Consider the following 17,238-nt stretch of genomic DNA (forward strand, 5'->3'; position numbering starts at 1 on the left):
TCATAGATTATACCAACACTTGATTTTGTTCTTCCCACATTTCCTTTGTTGAAGAAATAAAATACCCCAAAAAAAGCTGCGTTGATTCTGTCTTATATTTATCTTTGCATATTCATTTCCATACACAACAAATCACATTAGACGGTAAAACATTTTGTTAGGGTTAATGTCTGCAAGTGCCAGTCAACATCCATCGGCATTGCGAATCAACATAATCCATCTGCATGTACACAACAATATCACGAGAACCAAAAACGCATTTCACAAACAAAAGCTTGGTCCAACAACAATGCATCAGTCCCGAATGAAACACGTCACATCACAACCCCGGAGTTCAAATTAGGTCGGTAGCACACGCAACCTTTCAGGTTGTCAGATGATGACGACCCCCCCTCCAAGAATGACAGGCGATGACTCCACTAAGCAGGGCAGAGGTCGTGACCGAGCTTAGCTGACATCCACAGCCACTAAATCACAAGCCTTTTAGGTAGGCCGGGCGGGCACATCCAACTTGGCTGCCTCCTTCACCCTTCTGAACTGATTTACTACGGCTGCTAGTTTGCAAAAAGCAGCTGCTCTATCCTGTCTATGCTGCAAGTATTGCTGTTGTGCCCTAAGTGTCCACTGTAGGGGGCTAAAGAGCAGCACCGCTTGGGGAACACGTTCAAGTTAAAAGTTTCTTTCAAGTAGAAGACTATGGTGGTAAACCTCACGTTTAAGAGTAATAGAACAATCCCAGTGTTGAATTAAGACATACTAACAAAAGTGCATAATCATCCCAGCAAAAGGGAGAAAAGAAAAGAAGCTACAACACAGATGACTAACAGACAACCGGGGATGTACACATTGAAAATAAATATTCTCTGTATTAGTGTTAGGCTTGAGACTAACAACATTAGAACTTAAACTGATTAGTACCGTACACAAGAGGTGTGTGTGGGGGTGGGGGGAGCGCGGTGAGGGTTTACCCTGCTCGGCAGGGAACGGTAGGGACCTTCTCAAAGGGGAAAGCAACGACGCCAAAAGTGCTGCATAATGTTACTGAGAGAAAGAGAGAAAGAAGAGGGAGGAAGAACCGAGCGGGAGTCTGCTCACTTCGGGGAGTCGAAGTCTCCCCACAGGTCTGAGCCGGCCGTCACGGGAGGACTGGAAGGAGCCACCAGGTTGGAGTTGCTGGAGTCCAGTTCCAGCAAGCAACCTGGTGGAGAAGAGATACAATAAAACCGTCCACTGGCAACATTTGATTTTGAAAGGAAACAGCTGGGCCAGGTCATTATTGATGAATGAAAAAAACAATGTCTGTCAAATAGTTCATTTTAAAAAATCTATAGCAATTACAATTATTTGTAAATGCTATAATGATAATAATGATAATATTAATAATAATAATAATAATAATAATAATAATAAATAATGCCCGCGACCCTCATGAGGATAAGCGGTTAGGAAAATGGATGGAATAATAATCTATCGTTACGTTTAATTAACTGACGATACGGAATCAAATATTGTTTTGAAACATGCAAAAGTGTTTGACTAATATTAACCAAGATTTTAAATGAACCAAATTTAAGAAAATGCAAGAAATATGTCAGGACTCATGATAATGTCATTGCTCACTAAAGAACACTGCGGATCGATCGCAGTTACACAGATCTTCTCTTCAACCAATCAGCACATTCGCTTTTGAGCATGTGACACAAGGATGAGGGGTGAGGGGGTTCTCCGGAAAGTTGAATCTCCTAAGCAGCTCTTACCCTTTAAGCACCTCTTTTAAACCTTTGTAGGATAAGTCATCAGGTCAGGTTACTCAAGTAAAGTGGTTAAAATTCAGTTTTTGGTGACACATACTTCAACCCCTGTTAACGGTTTTTGTTTTCCCCCCTAAGTATGACCAATAAAGTTATTTAAATTTGAATGTAGTTTGTTTAGAAGGGCCGTTCTGTCACGTCAGGTCTCTTGAATGTAAACGGGTGAACTGAATCGGCTCCATATGGAAACGCCCTTTAAGTCACTTTAGTTGTGATTTTGGCATTTTAAAAATACAATTTAAACCAGGTGGTCGGGGAATTATTTTTCAATGTCAGGTAACAATCCCATTCATCACAAATTCCAGTGTGTTAAACCTTGTGGTGTATTTGCCATAGTTATGGGCGCACACAGCTCCACAGTGTGGTTGTAAAGCTCCATTAGCACCAGCTTGACGCCAGTCCGCCGAGGCCAAGGTTAACGTGTGCCATTTCAAGACTTCTTTCAACAAATAAATCACTTTCCTCTGACCTTCTCCATGAACGCAGTTCACATGTGAGTCAGGTACAACAGAGGAACGCAGTGATGGCTGACAAGTCGGACTAAAATGTTTCTTTCCAAATAAATTGAAATGAGCTGGGCTTGTACTCTCCCCGCTAACAACTTGAGCTTGTGGCTATATTAAGTCTATTAAAGTTGCAGGTAAAAAAAAAAGTGTAACATTAAAAGCAAGACACTTGGTGACCTCAACAGTACCCTCTTGTTTCTCCTGAGATCACAAAATACTTCTGACATGAAAGGAAAACAAAAATAAAAGAGACGGGCAAATTGGCCGCATGACCTCTACCAGCGTTTCCACAGAGGCTTACAATTACCTACCTGTGTCATTTCCTCCCACAGATGGCTGCATGTTATGATTATTAGATCGGGAGGACGGGGGCGGGGCTAGCTTGCCTCCGGGGGGAGGTGGAAGGAGTCCTAGGCCACCGGAACTCTGTGGACGAGTCCTATCCCTTTTTTTGGATTGCTGTAGGGGAAAACATTCAGATGAGTGCGTGACCCTGATTTACGAGGAGGACCCAAGTGATTTAATTGTCCAATAGCTTAGCTCTTTATGAAATTGGCCAAAAAATTAAAAACGGCAATTCTTGTCAATTTACCATCTATTTTTTGTAGTTTTAGTTGTGTTTTCACAGATTAACACATTACAATATAAACATAGTAAACATATAAAAAATAAAATACAAATAAAATACTGACATTTAACCCCCCCTCCCTCCCAAAAACCGAGGGGGGGACCCTCAGATTTTGGCATTTTTTTCTCTGTTGTAAAGCTATGCAAATACTACAGTAAATGACAAAGTACTGTAAAAGCCTCAAACATTCTGCCTGTAATTCATATCTTTATTTTTGTAAGCATCAACAGACCAAATAAGAAGTTATTTTAATAACTTTTTTTAAATTAATCGACCGATTAATCAATTATTGGAATTTTCTTCTGCTAAATATCAGAATCATCTACCTAAAAAATAAAAATAAAAAACTGTATCAGTCAGGCCGTATTGTAGATATCATTATATAACACTCCACATTTGAGTAAATAAATCCCCTACCCGGCTGCTATATGAAGAAATACCGTAACTAACTCTGGGATTTGGTTCACAGCGGCCTTTCATAAATGTATACAAAAGTCGGAACGTGCCATCATTAACATCTCGACCATAAACACAAACGACTTAACTGAAATAACAGGAAGTACAGTTACCCCAATATTGAGCGTGATGGTTTGTCCTTCTTTGAAGCCCAGGTCAAGCTTCGGAGTGGAGTCTGGAGCCTGTGCCTGTTTTCTGAACTCAATTTCTTGCTTTACCCACCTTCAGAAACAAATAGGGCAAAACAGAGATTGAAGATGGTTTCATAAAATGAATTGATTTTGTTAAATCAAATTTGATGATTGATGTTGTAACGGCTGCATACTTGAAGTGGTCCTGCAGTGCAACATTAAAGTCAAAGGCGTCGCCTCGGTCGCTAAACCCGATACCGATGAAGGCACTGCGGCCTGTGATGGAAATGTCATATTACTTTTCAGAAGTGTGGCTCTCCTGCAAGATTTAAATAGGAATTTCCTGCAGCGTACGCACCGTTGTCATCCTGGATACGGAGCACAAAGTACCGGCTCGAGTCGCTCACCGTTTCCACTGCAATGCCGGGGTACTCATCAACTGGTGCCTGGGCAAACAGCTCCCCTGCACATTGGACCAACAAGAAATATCCGTTACCTTTACGGTAAATGTTTTGGTTGCAATCTGAAGCATGACATATATGTGTTGGCAATATGATCTATAATAGTGTATGAAATACCAAGAGCATACTGTGTTTAGTTTATTTATTGCTATTTCTATTGCTATTTGTTGACAGGTTACTTGAAGCAGTAAATCAAAATAAGTTAATAAATTTGGATCAACAAGATGAGTTTGACGTTATATTAGAGTGTTTGGCATCATATTTTGGATTTATTATTAGGTGAAATTCCAAACTTTTTTTTTTTTTTTTTGGTGAGGGGCATCACTTTTTTGCACATTTTTGCTACTTGGACTAATTCTGCGAATCTATAGCCTGTGGGTCCCCTTGGTAGAGTATGACAAACAAAAGAAGTTTGGCTGACGGAAGACATCAGGCAATAGCCAAGGAATAGCTGCTTCTCTCTCACCGGACATTTTGTCCTCCAGTTTGACGTAGGCGACCTTCCCCCGAGCCACTACTCGCATACGTCCCGACCAGTCGGGAGTGTCCAGCTTCCAATCAGCGGCCCTGGGATGGACACACAAGACAGAATGATTGCAGGTAATGTAAGGACAGCAATGGATGGATGTGTGCCGTTTAAGCTTGGCAGTGGCAGGCCGGTATTTGGGTCTCCAGTGGGGAGTTACCCAACTTTATCCACCTCTTGTAGTTATACAAATCATCATACAAAAAAACAACATGCAACTGAGCAGTTCAGAATCAATAATTATCTAATAACATCCATCTTTTTTTTCTTTTTTTTTAATTCGGCTTACAGGTTGCGAAATGGAACTTTTCCCAGCCGACTTTAGTTGAGAGCAATTAGTTAACCTAAGTAACATGTTCTTGGAATGTGGCTTGCTCGGACCAATCAATCAGAAGACAGAACATGCTAATGTTATTTAGAGCCAGCTCACTGAATTTGTGAGGACAAATACAGGATTACAATTTTAATACACTGGGGCTGAAATTTAAATGGACAAAAAAACATTTTAATATCATCCACACACTACGAGAAGTAGAGCAGCCAAGAGAAACACTAGAAAATTAAGAGAGCCGAGTCAGACTGTTGGAAAAAAAAAAAATATATATATATATACAATTTCACGGACCAAATATTAGAATTGATGTTGTAAATGTCACCACTAGATTGCACGCATTGCGTGCATGTCATTAAAATTCCGCTGCCTTGTAGGAGTGTTATGTCCACTATGATGAAGCTGCAGTAGGTCAAAATGTATGGACAATTCTGAGTTTACGTCAGTTTACGTCAAAATTGCCCATTGAAAAGCATGGGACTTTTGGGTCGTAGTAATTTGACGTGTGAGGATTATTTTGATTTCAAAATATGATGACATTTAGTTTACTATAGCAATCTGTTTGGTTTGTATGCTAGTCAAGGCAAAAGCAAAACAACACGCCGTTTGTTTTCACCGTGTAAGGTGCGTTGCATTGCGGAAATATCAGAAATGCCCGGATGTTCGGAATTATTCATTAAACAAGATTGTGGCGGTACTTTAAGAAATGATCACTACTGTAGGTGACACACATATGCTGCACTACAATACAACTGGAACATCAATCCCGTCAAGTGTCCTAGGTGGGACGCTGTCCATCTTGGGTGTGTAAATCAAAAATGATCAGGGGCTAATGTAGAAGAAATCACGTCTAATCAGGCGCTTCCAAAATAACAATTAGGACGAGCATCATTTTTCGTCAGGCATGTCAGCGGGCGGCCGCAGATGTAGCGCCAAAAACAACGTTGTCCATGTAACCTTTAGGTAAAAAATATGCTTTTAATGTTGTATTTCTAACAAGGTAGATAGTGAAAAATAAACAAGCAGAATGCTAACCAGTAGCATGAAGCTATATCGGGTCGGCTAGCAGGTAACGTCTCGCCCACTGACAGCTCGCGGGCACCGTGCCCCCGCGGTCAGGCCTCACCTGATAGCCCGGTTGGATGCTCGCGGTGGGATTCGGTACACGTTGACTTCTGGTTTGACGCAGAGGACAGACTCGTAGTCGAACTGACCCTCCGTCGCCATCTTGCCTTGTTATTCCGTCGGTGTGCGCCTTCCGTCGCCGGTGTTGGTGGTGGTGTTGGTGGCGGTGTTGTGGTCCGTGCGGTCAAAGCGTGGCCGTAATATATCGAGTAGTAGCGCAGCTTCTTTGCTTTCTTTCTTCTAAGGCGATAATGTGTGCTAACATGTCAAATATAGGACGTTGTGGATATTGTTTGTTTGCCCGTCTTTAACTTTTAACCCTCCCATGTACACTTTTGTCCTCTGCTTTAAACGGACGATTTTATGTGTCGCGCAAGTCACACATTACGGTTTCTATCAATACACAGGGATTGGTACCGCTGCTCTGCAGAGGTGGCAAATTTAGGCGAATAAAGCATATCAAGAATTCCAAAATGAGTGCTGAAATCAAACCGAAAGTTAATTATTTTGTTATTTCTGCATCTGAGGATGGCTTATTGTGCTAAAGATGGAGGATTAGTGATGACCTTTTTGCAGAGTAACGTGAAAACTTGACTCTCATCATTCACTGACTCATATCACAACCAAAAGTAACATGATAGATACTTTTATTTAGTATGACCATACTGCATAGACAAGCAAGCAATGTTCTTTCAAGCCTTGCTACAACCTAAGCAGTTTTTTTCTCAGTCTCAGTTCAGCAATTGTAGTGACGGGCCACTGTAGATAAACGTTTCACAGTCCAAGAAGCTTGAAGGCATCTCTTAAATCGATGTCATAAGACTGAAAAAGACATGTTATTAGAATTGAATCCATTTTTGTTACCGAGATTGGTAATTTATTGCTGTACCTGGAGGATACGATTGAGCTTCCTGGACAGTCTGACAGAGTTTCGATGAAGGTCATCCCAGACCTTGAATTGGCTTTTCTTGCGATCCACGAAGGTGTGCCAGCAGTAGTAGTAGTCTAAGTAGAATAAAACAAAAATCGTCAGTACTTTTTGGCCTCACAGGTTAAAAGAAAAACATATTTTTTTGGTTGAACGATTGGACCTTTGTAACTCATGACTGTGACTTGCACTCCCGTTTTCTGCAGCAATCGCAGGCCCTCTCGCTCTTGGCTGTCCTCCATATCACAGTAGTAGAGGCGGGCCACAAAGATCCTGAGACGAAGGTTGGGCATCCTGCTAAAGAACTGGGACAGAGCAATGGAACACTTTGCGCAGGGAGACCAGGAGCAGAACCAAGTGATGGAGTAGCTTAGCCTCCTCTGGCCTGCCTCACCGCTACCCCAGACTCCAGGGCACAAGGCTCCCAGGTAGCGCAGAAACAGCAACTACGTGTAAATGGCAGAATGGGAATATTACAGTGTATAAATAGAGTCTACACACCCCGGTTCAAATTGAATACTTTTATTGTGTTATGATGCCCTTGTACTCAAACTAATAAATTCACTTGACATTACAGGAATATTTATTCTGAAATTAGAATAAGGTGACTTGGCAGTTTCTGTATTTAAAACCTGGTGTGTGTTATTTAAGGCTATTTTTTATTTTTCGTAGCAGGCCACACTCACCTCTACATGGCAGCCATTTCGATTGCGGAGGTGTCCAAAGTCAAAGGTCAAAGAGTCCGGGCCCACTCGCCTCTTCACTACAAAGCACAGGTAGGTTTCATGGCGGCCTTTTGCCCAGCGCACGTTCTTGTAGTGGTAGATGAACTTTTTTTGGGGCAAAAGCACACTGACGCAAAGGGAAATGAGTCATTTGCATAAGCATTCAGTGGACAAGTTAAAGTTCGGTTTTGATTGATGCTTGCATTATGTGAAGGTATTCACTTGACATTTTGTTTATTATCATGGTTTGCAGCTGTGTGATACTGCATCATACCGTGAGTGGATTACTTCTACTATTATATAATTTTTTTTTTCCTGAACTAGACCGCTAAGTAATAGATCAACAAAGCTCTATTCTACGACATCCTAAACAACTGGATGCATAAACGAAATGCACGTTCATTATTAAAAACTTGTCAGACGTTATTGTTATTATTATTATTATTTTTGCGCAACATGTAAAACTTGTGGTTAACCGAAAGCAAGTAATGGACAGTAAGAAGGCAGCTTCACCTCTTCTGGTCTCGCTTTCACTCGTTTTGTTGAAACCAGGTTGTCATTACATTACTCAGTAAGACTGAAACCTTCAAATGGTTAGAGGTTGTTTTTAACGGTGTGAAAATGAAGATTCACCCTCTGGGGATCAATATAGTAGACTCGATTGTGACTTAATTACAACAAACATGTTAATTACCTAACAAACAAAAATGCAGTATTTGATAGGATAAACAGTTCATATCTAAACGTTAAAAAGCATCGTGTATGCAATAATAGAATCGAAACATGTGACACACATAAATACATTTGTTTGCTCACCTGTCTAGTTTTGTACTCATTTCGAAAGACGCGGTTTGTCAATCACTGGGTGTGGGTATTAAATGAAGGTGACTGAGAAAGAGCGAAAGTGTGTGTGTGTGTGTGTGTGTGTGTGTGTGTGTGTGTGTTTGTGTGTTTGTGTATGTTTGTGTGTGTGTGTTATGCGGGAGGGAACCGAGAACCTACATCTCATCAAAAACATCCTGCATCCAGCAGAAGCAGCTTCTAATTGGACAGAAAGATTTTTTTAAAGTTCAATTTTAGGGGCGTGAAGATGAAGATGGATTGTCTAGTCCATACTTAAGTTTCAAAGAAATATCACAACCCATCATCTGTTGCATGTGTGTATCTATGAGTGTCTTTTTCTATGCATATTTGATTATATCATCATATATCATTTGTAGCAGCACATTCAGGTTTTGCCCATTGCGCACATACACACTTGCAAAGAATTATTTTGATGTAAGGGAAGAAAAAGTTTAAAAGCAGTGATTCCCAAACTTCAATGAAGCTGAGGCACACATTTTATATTCGAAAATGTACAAAGAGACGAGCGTTCTTAGGAAGTACGTTTTTAGGAAGACTATACTTGCAAAGGTCACAAGACCGTACGCGGTTCTTGGTATTGTTAAACGCTATTTAGCTTCAGTTAGCATGTACGCTATAATTACGTGTATGTATTTGTTTCCGTTTCCCTCTATTATTTTATGTCCAGGCGTCACACTGTGTGTTCGAGAATGTTTAGTTACACAAGGCCTACATCAAAAGAGATTACAATAACTATTGAATTTGCTAAGCTAGCATTAGCATTCCGAGTCAATATAGCATTAAGCTAGAAGAGATTTTTATTTAATTTTGAAGAGGCTAAATTTGTGTTTTTATGTGAATGTGCAGTTAACATATTCCCACGTTGTTGCAGTTTTCCCATGATTCCTGAATTTAAAGGAAACGTCATCGTCGTATGTCGGAACTGTTAGCTAGCTATATTGCTGAGCAGTGTAGCAGGCTATGGTGTGCCACTCATCCACGCAGGAGCAAAATGCTAGGACTTTCTGCTGAAACAGTAAAAACAAAAATACATATCATTGCAGAGTGGTGGCTTTGTATGTCTAAACCGGTGGGAAAAGCTACCAGGCTACTTCCTGTTCATTAGATTTACAAACAGCACCAAATTTGGGCAAGCTTGCGTGCCGCCATTATCTCACCCAAGACCAGGTGCAGTTTGTAAAGTGGGACACCTGACTGTTAGATCCACAGGCAGCAAAACAGAACATGCCTTTACGAAGTAAAGCAAGAAAACGAGTATTACCCAAATTGCCAAACCCCAAATTGAATAAGAGGCGTGTCATCTCAATGCTTTTGCTCATTTAGTGGATCTTTTCATTTGGAACCAAAGTGGGATCCCTTCGGTGCCACACACTTTTCTCCAGTCCCACATGCCACCACAATTTGGCGAAACCATAAGCATGCCCAGACCTCAACGGACTGGCACGTACCACCTCGCCCTGCCATCTGGGTTTTCCCAAACTGTCAACTCTGGCCCGGCACGTCTGCGAGACTGGACGTCCCGGCCGCAGTCTCTTAGGCACGGTCGCTCCTCGCCAAATCAGGGTGTGGTCTTGTCAGCGCTGGTCTTTTTCTCTCCGCTCTGTCTGTCTGTTTTAACTCGAGCTCCCCTCACACTCTCGTGCACTCTGCGGTTGGGGGAATTCACCCTTTCCCAGGGTGGTTGTTTTTCCGGAGCTCAATTGTGTGTGATGTTAGCCCTCTGCATGGGCATGCCATTCACACAGACGACGTGCCATGCATCATCTGGAACAAATGTATCTAATTGATCCTATTATTGTGCGGCGGCCTAATTTTAGACTGATGCATGTGTGCGGGCCTCTCACTTCATACTGCATTACTAGACAGTGCACTAAGCCCAACTTCTGACCTCTCGTGTACTTTGATCTTCCAAGTGGCTGATCAAATGCCAAACTAAACTGGATGTAACCACTTCCCATGTTGACCACACTTGACCGAGGTCATTTCGTCACGCACTTCCGGACCATATCTTGCGTGCATTGTTCGCAAGTAATGGAGTACAAATACTTTGTTACTGTACTTAAGTAAATTATTCTTTCTTTTTTTTAAACAGATATCTGTAGTTTCAATACCACTTGGTCATAATTGGCTTGTTGCCACTTCTACTTGGATCCTAAAGGAATTCTGGATTACAATCACAGGCTAAAAATGTGGGAGCCAGCTAGCTCTGAAACTACACGCAACATTCAAAGTGATTTTTTTTCTTTCTTCTTGTCAGGACAAGCACCATGTACAGTTATTAAAAAAAACAAACATCTGTAAGATTTTTTTTAAATAAAAAAAAAGCGAGACCAGGATCAATCTTTTCAAAACTTTGTCCACCAATGTTACCTTTAGCCTGTACAATTCAACTGAAATATTTTTTTTGAGAGGGGCAGGAAAAAATAAACAACTGAAATAATGTGATTGCACAAGTGTGCACACCCTCCTATTACTATGATGTGGCTTTGTTCGGTATTAATTAATAACATTCAAACTTATGTTTGATGGGAGTCATAAATTTGAGCTGTTCTAAGGCTTTTTTTCTGGCCTTTTTTTTTTAACTTAATTTGATCAGAAACCTGAACCTTATTTATTTATTTTTATTCTGTGTCATTTTTACTGTTTAATTGAATGTGTCCGTGAGGGTCTTGGAAGGTGCTTACAAATAAAAATCTGTTTTTATTATTATTCTGTGCCAACACTGACTACTATTTTGACCTCTTCATAATTCCTACCACTTTGTCTAAGGCTCCTGTTCCAGCTGAAGAAAAACAGCCTGAATGCATGATGCTACTGCCGCCATGCTTCATTGTTGCCGTGGTTTTCTTTTTGCGATGAGCAGTCTTGTATTTGCGCACAACAATACCTTTTGGAATTATTGCCAAAAACGCATATGAAAATGGGTCACTTTTAGGAAAAGCCTACTGGAACTTCTGATCTGTATTTCAGGTTAATCAGAGACACTTTAAATCGTAACAAGTGTGTCTGACTCCCATCCATCCATCCATCCATTTTCTGTACCGCTTGTCCTCACAAGGGTCGCGGGGGTTGCTGGAGCCTATCCCAGCTGGCTTCAGGCAGTAGGCGGGGTACACCCTGAACTGGTTGGTGTCTGACTCCCATTTAACATAATTTTGTGATTGCCTAATTCTCAACATACCAGTTCTTAAGAGGGTGTGCACACTTTTGCAACCAATTATCTTTTGTTTATTTTTACTTCTACAAGTTATAGATCACATTAATGGTGGGAAAAGTTTCTTAATAATTTATCTTGGTCTCATTTTCCACAAAAATCTAGCATTTGAACAGGGGTGTGTAGACTTATTTTGAAAAATAATATTTTTAATGTAAAAACTAAAAATAAATAAATTGTATTTAATTTTTTTACCACAAATGTCTGTACTTTTACCACCTCTTCTCATGTGTCGATGGATGCAGAAGAATCTCCCGGCCAGACGTTGCCGCGCATTTAACCCCTTGCCAGGGCCAGAGCCCTCGCGTAGGAAATGCAGAATCACTCTTTCCGAGCACGCCCACGCCCGCCCGGCGCACGCTCACACACAGCCATACCGTGCAGACTCACATGACCACAGTCACAAACACACTTTCTTTCCAGTGTGTGAACTCACATCTGTTTCCTGACAACAATAATAGCCCCAGATCGGGCGGGCACGGAGGCCCCGCTAACAGGTGTCTGCTCTCTGGCAGTCACGCAGAAAGAAGAAAAGAATCAGACGAGGGCCGAAAAAGTACAAAATACAGCTTTGACACACTGAAAAAGTCTGAGCGAGCATTTACTAACAACAGTGCTGCGTTACTGGGTGTCGAAGCTTTTTCATCTTGGATAATTAAAGGCCGCTAGCTTGCAAGTGCAGCTTGTATGATGGCGTTTGCTGAGTGTGTGTTTTAGTGCGTGTGTGTGTTCATATCAGGTGACAGGATCATAGTTAGAGTAGTCCTCGTGTACGTTAAAGTATTTCACACAAATGCAGTTAGTTGTATGTAAAAGCATTTCACAATTTGTGCGTACAAGAGCATGTCAGTAGTATGTACTGTATGAGAGGTAAACCCGTCTTCCCTCACATTAGCATCGTACAAACATCCTGTCTGCGCTGCGGTCTGGAAGCTGTGGCAGATTGATGCAACGCTCACTGACACCATCTGAGGTTAGTCTAGTCGTGCGGTATTTTGGCAACGTGCGCCAGTGGACGCTGGTGTCCAACACTGGTCGGTTTGTTTATCCATCTGTCAGGGAACCACTTGATTTAGGAGCCCAGCACGGGCCAGGGAGGGAACTCCTAAAATTGTAGGGCACAGCTAAAATTGTCATCAACTCTTATTGGTTGGTTTGTAAAATAAGTAACCATGGTGACAACCGCAATTTACAAACTGAGATGAACGCAGGAAACACATTTGCCGTTTTTGTGATTATGACCGTGCCAATCATGTGAAGAAAGCGACACAAAGCTCTAAAAGGGGAAGTCAACCTAAAAATACTATTGCTGTATACTGATTACTATTGTAAATTGTGTAATATGAATTAACTCATTCACTGCCATTGACGGCTATAAACGTCAAAAATTCATTTAAACTATTTCTAATAGTTTAACTTTTTGAAAACCTAGAATTTTTTTATTGTACATTTAGAACAGATATAAAATGTGTGATTAATTGTGAGTTAACTAGTAAAGTCATGCGATTAATTATGATTACAAATTTAATTGCCTGATGCCCCAAATTTTTTATAATGTTTTCTTCTTCTTCTTTTTTATTCTATAATTGCCATTGACATCTACAAACGTAAAGAAATCATTTAAACTATTTCTAATAGTTTAACTTTCCCCCCACTTTTGTTAACAAGAGTATGAAAACCTATAATTTTTTTATTGTACATTTAGAACAGATATAAAATTTGTGAATAATCGAGTTAACTAGTGAAGTCATGCAATTAATTATAATTAAAACATTTAATCGCCTGTCATCCCTAATTTTAAATATATATTAAAAATATATATTTTTATGAAATTTATGACTGAATGAGTTAAGCAGCAAAATCCACCTCTTTTTACCCGCCTCAGGGGGCGGCCATTTTGCCACTTATTGTCAACTGAAAACATCATCAGAGTTGCTCAATCACAACCCAACGGTTTTGTAAGTTTGGTCATGTGACATTCACAAGCTGAGCCATGATTGATCGTTACCTGCGCCCCGATCAACTGTGATGTCATTTTCAGTCGACACTCAAAAGCAAGTGGCAAAATGGCCGCCCCCAAACAGATTAAGATTTTTATTTATTTATTATGTATATATCTTACATTATTTTTTTCATGGGAATATATATAACACGATAGGAAAATACATAAATGAATGCTTTTCTTTTCTATCATGTCTGTTATATTTGTAGCTAGAATTCTCTATACAACTTTTATTTTCATTTTATTGTGCAGGTTGTGCTATTGTGGCCAGTGAAGTACGTTTTCAATTTTGACTACCATCCCTTAAAAATATAAAACATACTTAAGTAAAAGTATTTAAAAAAAAGAAAAGAAAAAAAAGAGGAAGTTCAAATGTGTTACTATGCAGGTGAAAAGCGGTAGAGAAGCAGCGCTTACAGTAAAGGCAAACCCATTCTGCACACTCACATAAACCACAAATACTTCAGATACGGTGAATGTGCATTTTCCCTCACATCTACAATACAGTTTCATGTTACTGTGCGGAAATGCACAATGAACCACAGACACATATTTAGCAAACACACTTTAATAAATTAACCAGTTCATTATAAGTTGTAGGCGCATGTCATGGGACATTTGAATGATGTCACTTTAAATACAAAAACTTAATAATAATTGTAAATATTATATGCATAATAATATGAGCATAATTTGTTGTCGGGTAACAAAACTAACCGATTTGTCCATATGAATTCAAATGTAAAAATGCAGTCAAATTAACTGTGTTTTTTTGTGGTCAGTTTCTAGATATGTTATGGATATATTGATAGCCAATAGATACCCATCATTAAAAAATATAAATAAAAAAACAGACAGGAAGCTAGACAACAGGCAACCATTCAGACATAACCTCCTTGGGGAAGGTAATAAATACGTGTGTAAATAATACTTAGCAGCAGAGGTGGCAAATCCAAGTCCAGAAAGTAAAAAACCCTGCCACAGTTTTGCTTTAGCCCCTCGTGAGCTGGCTAGCTAGCACCTGGGGAGCTAGCTAGCTAGCTAGCACCTGGGGCTAAAGCCAAACTGTGGCAGGGTTTTTTACTTTCTGGACCTAAATTTGCCACCTCTGCTTAGCAGACTTAAATATCCTTACATGGAGCAGCGGCGGCATCACTGCTTTGTAAGATGAAACGTCCAGTTTGCGTCCCTTCATGTCACTCGCGTATGGAGGCTCGACGCATCACAAGTCTTTGTAAAACACCTTGGTGAGCGGATATCCCAGAAAGCCTCTCTCCGGAGTCTCCCGCTGTCCGTCCTCATCCGCGTCGTCGTCTTGACCGTCCTCCCCGGGCTGCAGGTAACCCAGCTTCCTGAAGAAGACCTCGCCCACCTTGGACGGGTACGGCACGTGCGCGTATACTCGGAAAGCGCACGTTTCTCTCTCCTTGTGCTCCAGGCTGTGAAGGAAGAGCCGTGCCAGGCCCTCCCTGCGGTACCAGCTGCCCGTCACCAGTCGACAGAACCTCCTGACGCCGGCTCGCTTCTCACTTTCTCGGAAGAGGCAGCCCAGGATTTCGCCCTCGCGCTCCGCCACCCACACCAGCCCTGCGGCCTGCTCCCTCTCCGGCGTGATTGTCTCTGTTGACGCTTCCTTGTCTTTTTCGTTGGCTCCAATTCTGCGTCTTGGCTAAATCAGGTGGGGTGCAAAAACAACTACAGTGAATCCCTGATAATGGTGGGAGATATGTTGCAGAATCAACCGCCCTACCATGTCGCAGTTTCACCTCTTTGAGGATTTCAAATAAACGAGAAAGCCCAAATAGAACACTAGCTTAAAAATGTCTCCAAAATGATGAAACGCCACATAATGAGGCTTCACTGTAGTAAATTTTACAATCCACAATTGGTCCAGAGTTTACAATTCAACCAACCTTCTTCGTCATGGGTTCCTTGCCACCGGTCCTAGAGTAAGGGTTCTGTAGAATCTCATCATGCGTCCCCCTGAAGCTGCTGCCCACGTAGTCCCAAGAGGGGCGGCTGCAGCCCAGAACCCCCGTGGAGCGAGGTATGGTGATTTTGAGGTAGATGATGAGCAGGAAGACGGGAATGGCGAGGGCCAGGATGAAGGAGTGAATGAGGCATCGCAGGGCGGACGAAAAGACCGCCAGGATGAAAAGGCAGAGCGGACGAGTGAGGATGTGCAGGATGAGGCGGTTTTCCATGCCCTCGCAGCCCTCCTGCAACAAATTCACACAGTTGCCATATATTACACACAACTGCAGTGTAATGAGATCAACATTTTCCACTGAAATTTATGCACTTTCAATAAATTTTTTGGGAGGCTTAATTTATCATCTTAGTTGTTGAACAAACCTTAATGAGAGCTTTGACCATCTCAACGTCATCTTCCCTCATCCTCCTCAGCACTACTTGATCCAGGTCCAACCTCACCATGATTACTAGGATTTTGCGTTCCAGTTACTTGGACACGACATCCGCTAACCCTACAAAAAAGGTATTCAGGTTAAGGTGACACACAACCAATGTCACTGTATACAATGCAGAATGCACTGTGGATAGCATCTAATACTGCAATCATTAGACGTTCACAAGTCTGCCCCTCGCCGCCACATATATTACATATTGATATTAACAGCACGTACGTTACATATACAGTATGAACTCATTATGCACCATTTATTAATACACATTATCGACCTACAAAACGACACAAGTATGTGCTTTTTGGTTGCACTGTGGTTACTGACCATTTAAGGCGAAGTCTGCAAGTCGACGTGATTTTATGGTTGCTATTTAGACGAAACCCTGACAAACCAACTTACCTTCTTCACGCACGGCCCAAAATACGTTGGCAAAAAAATGTGAGAAAATATGTATTTAATGATGGAAAGTCTGTGAAGCGTTGCGAGGTTTGTTTGAATGACCGCAGTAGACTAGTCGTAGATTTGCTATTCTGGATACACGCTTCTGCGTCTTAATTTAGCTGTAGCGTTTACAACATGGAGGTTTACGTCGTTTGCGTACGTGCATTATGCATTGCGTGGATTTTACGGGAATGGCCAACGCTACGAAAAGTACACACTTAATGTTTATTTAAAAAAAAAATAGTAGTAAAAGTCGACAGCTTATACATGATTTAAATTAATGAAGACATTTATTATTAAGCTACTATTAACATTGTGAACAAATCGACAATTGACATAAAAAAAAAAAAAATCATAGTTCTGCCTCTGACTGTGTCATTTCAACTATTACATTAAGGACTAGTCAAAAGTTCATGCCCAGCCTATTTGAATGTATAACATTTCTAATATGTGGCACCGTGGCATTACAACACATTCCCCCCCCGCGCCCTAACTGCATGCTATCAGTTTCAGGAGATTGAAAGTAAAGTGCTAGTAAAGTGAGGCGCCCGTCCAATCATTCACTGACAGGTTACTACATCTTCAATTTACACATACGCTACTAAAAAAAAGTTGGGGATATTGGGTGAAATTTCAGGATGTAATGTGAGTGTGTTCATGCTG

The 17,238-nt window shown here is 41.0% G+C and overlaps 3 protein-coding genes and 1 long non-coding RNA gene across 4 annotated transcripts; 1 reads left to right on the forward strand and 3 right to left on the reverse strand.

The window, feature by feature from the left end:
- Positions 1 to 77: 77 nt before the first annotated feature.
- necap1 (NECAP endocytosis associated 1) lies at positions 78 to 6,182 on the reverse strand. Its single transcript, XM_086077998.1, has 7 exons — positions 5,977 to 6,182; positions 4,460 to 4,560; positions 3,891 to 3,995; positions 3,727 to 3,808; positions 3,515 to 3,623; positions 2,629 to 2,776; positions 78 to 1,198 (listed from the first exon to the last, which is right to left on the reverse strand). The coding sequence occupies exons 1-7, from the start codon at positions 6,075 to 6,077 to the stop codon at positions 1,092 to 1,094; spliced, it is 753 nt and encodes a 250-aa protein (XP_085934124.1). The 5' UTR covers positions 6,078 to 6,182; the 3' UTR covers positions 78 to 1,091.
- On the forward strand, positions 5,677 to 8,443 carry LOC147172852 (uncharacterized). The gene is made up of 3 exons (XR_015095338.1): positions 5,677 to 5,813; positions 7,110 to 7,331; positions 7,576 to 8,443. It is a non-coding gene; the product is annotated as an uncharacterized LOC147172852 (long non-coding RNA).
- Positions 6,750 to 8,464, reverse strand: aicda (activation-induced cytidine deaminase). The gene is made up of 5 exons (XM_086077999.1): positions 8,445 to 8,464; positions 7,590 to 7,755; positions 7,067 to 7,349; positions 6,865 to 6,980; positions 6,750 to 6,797 (listed from the first exon to the last, which is right to left on the reverse strand). Exons 1-5 carry the CDS (start codon positions 8,462 to 8,464, stop codon positions 6,750 to 6,752), a joined length of 633 nt encoding a protein of 210 aa, XP_085934125.1.
- A 6,303-nt stretch (positions 8,465 to 14,767) lies between these two features.
- nat14 (N-acetyltransferase 14 (GCN5-related, putative)) lies at positions 14,768 to 16,701 on the reverse strand. The gene is made up of 4 exons (XM_086079207.1): positions 16,534 to 16,701; positions 16,064 to 16,194; positions 15,622 to 15,927; positions 14,768 to 15,377 (listed from the first exon to the last, which is right to left on the reverse strand). The coding sequence occupies exons 2-4, from the start codon at positions 16,142 to 16,144 to the stop codon at positions 14,931 to 14,933; spliced, it is 834 nt and encodes a 277-aa protein (XP_085935333.1). The 5' UTR covers positions 16,145 to 16,194; positions 16,534 to 16,701; the 3' UTR covers positions 14,768 to 14,930.
- Between the last annotated feature and the right edge of the window lie 537 nt (positions 16,702 to 17,238).

The sequence above is a fragment of the Leptonotus elevatus genome, chromosome 6 (assembly GCF_054856555.1).
Source record: "Leptonotus elevatus isolate MCC_2025b chromosome 6, RoL_Lele_1.0, whole genome shotgun sequence".
In the NCBI taxonomy this organism is placed as follows: Eukaryota; Metazoa; Chordata; class Actinopteri; order Syngnathiformes; family Syngnathidae; genus Leptonotus; species Leptonotus elevatus.

Coding starts and splice junctions, on each gene's coding strand:
- necap1 (XM_086077998.1), bottom strand. CDS start 6,077: ATGGCGACGGAGGGTCAGTTCGACTACGAGTCTGTCCTCTGCGTCAAA. Junction 4,561..5,976: donor GCATCCAACCGGGCTATCAG/GTGAGGCCTGAC, acceptor TGTCCATCCCAG/GGCCGCTGATTGGAAGCTGG. Junction 2,777..3,514: donor CCATCACGCTCAATATTGGG/GTAACTGTACTT, acceptor TTTCCCCTACAG/CAATCCAAAAAAAGGGATAG.
- aicda (XM_086077999.1), bottom strand. CDS start 8,464: ATGAGTACAAAACTAGACAG. Junction 6,981..7,066: donor CACAGTCATGAGTTACAAAG/GTCCAATCGTTC, acceptor TATTCTACTTAG/ACTACTACTACTGCTGGCAC. Junction 6,798..6,864: donor AGCTCAATCGTATCCTCCAG/GTACAGCAATAA, acceptor TGTCTTTTTCAG/TCTTATGACATCGATTTAAG.
- nat14 (XM_086079207.1), bottom strand. CDS start 16,144: ATGGTGAGGTTGGACCTGGATCAAGTAGTGCTGAGGAGGATGAGGGAA. Junction 15,928..16,063: donor TGGTCAAAGCTCTCATTAAG/GTTTGTTCAACA, acceptor AATTTGTTGCAG/GAGGGCTGCGAGGGCATGGA. Junction 15,378..15,621: donor AGGAACCCATGACGAAGAAG/GTTGGTTGAATT, acceptor CACCTGATTTAG/CCAAGACGCAGAATTGGAGC.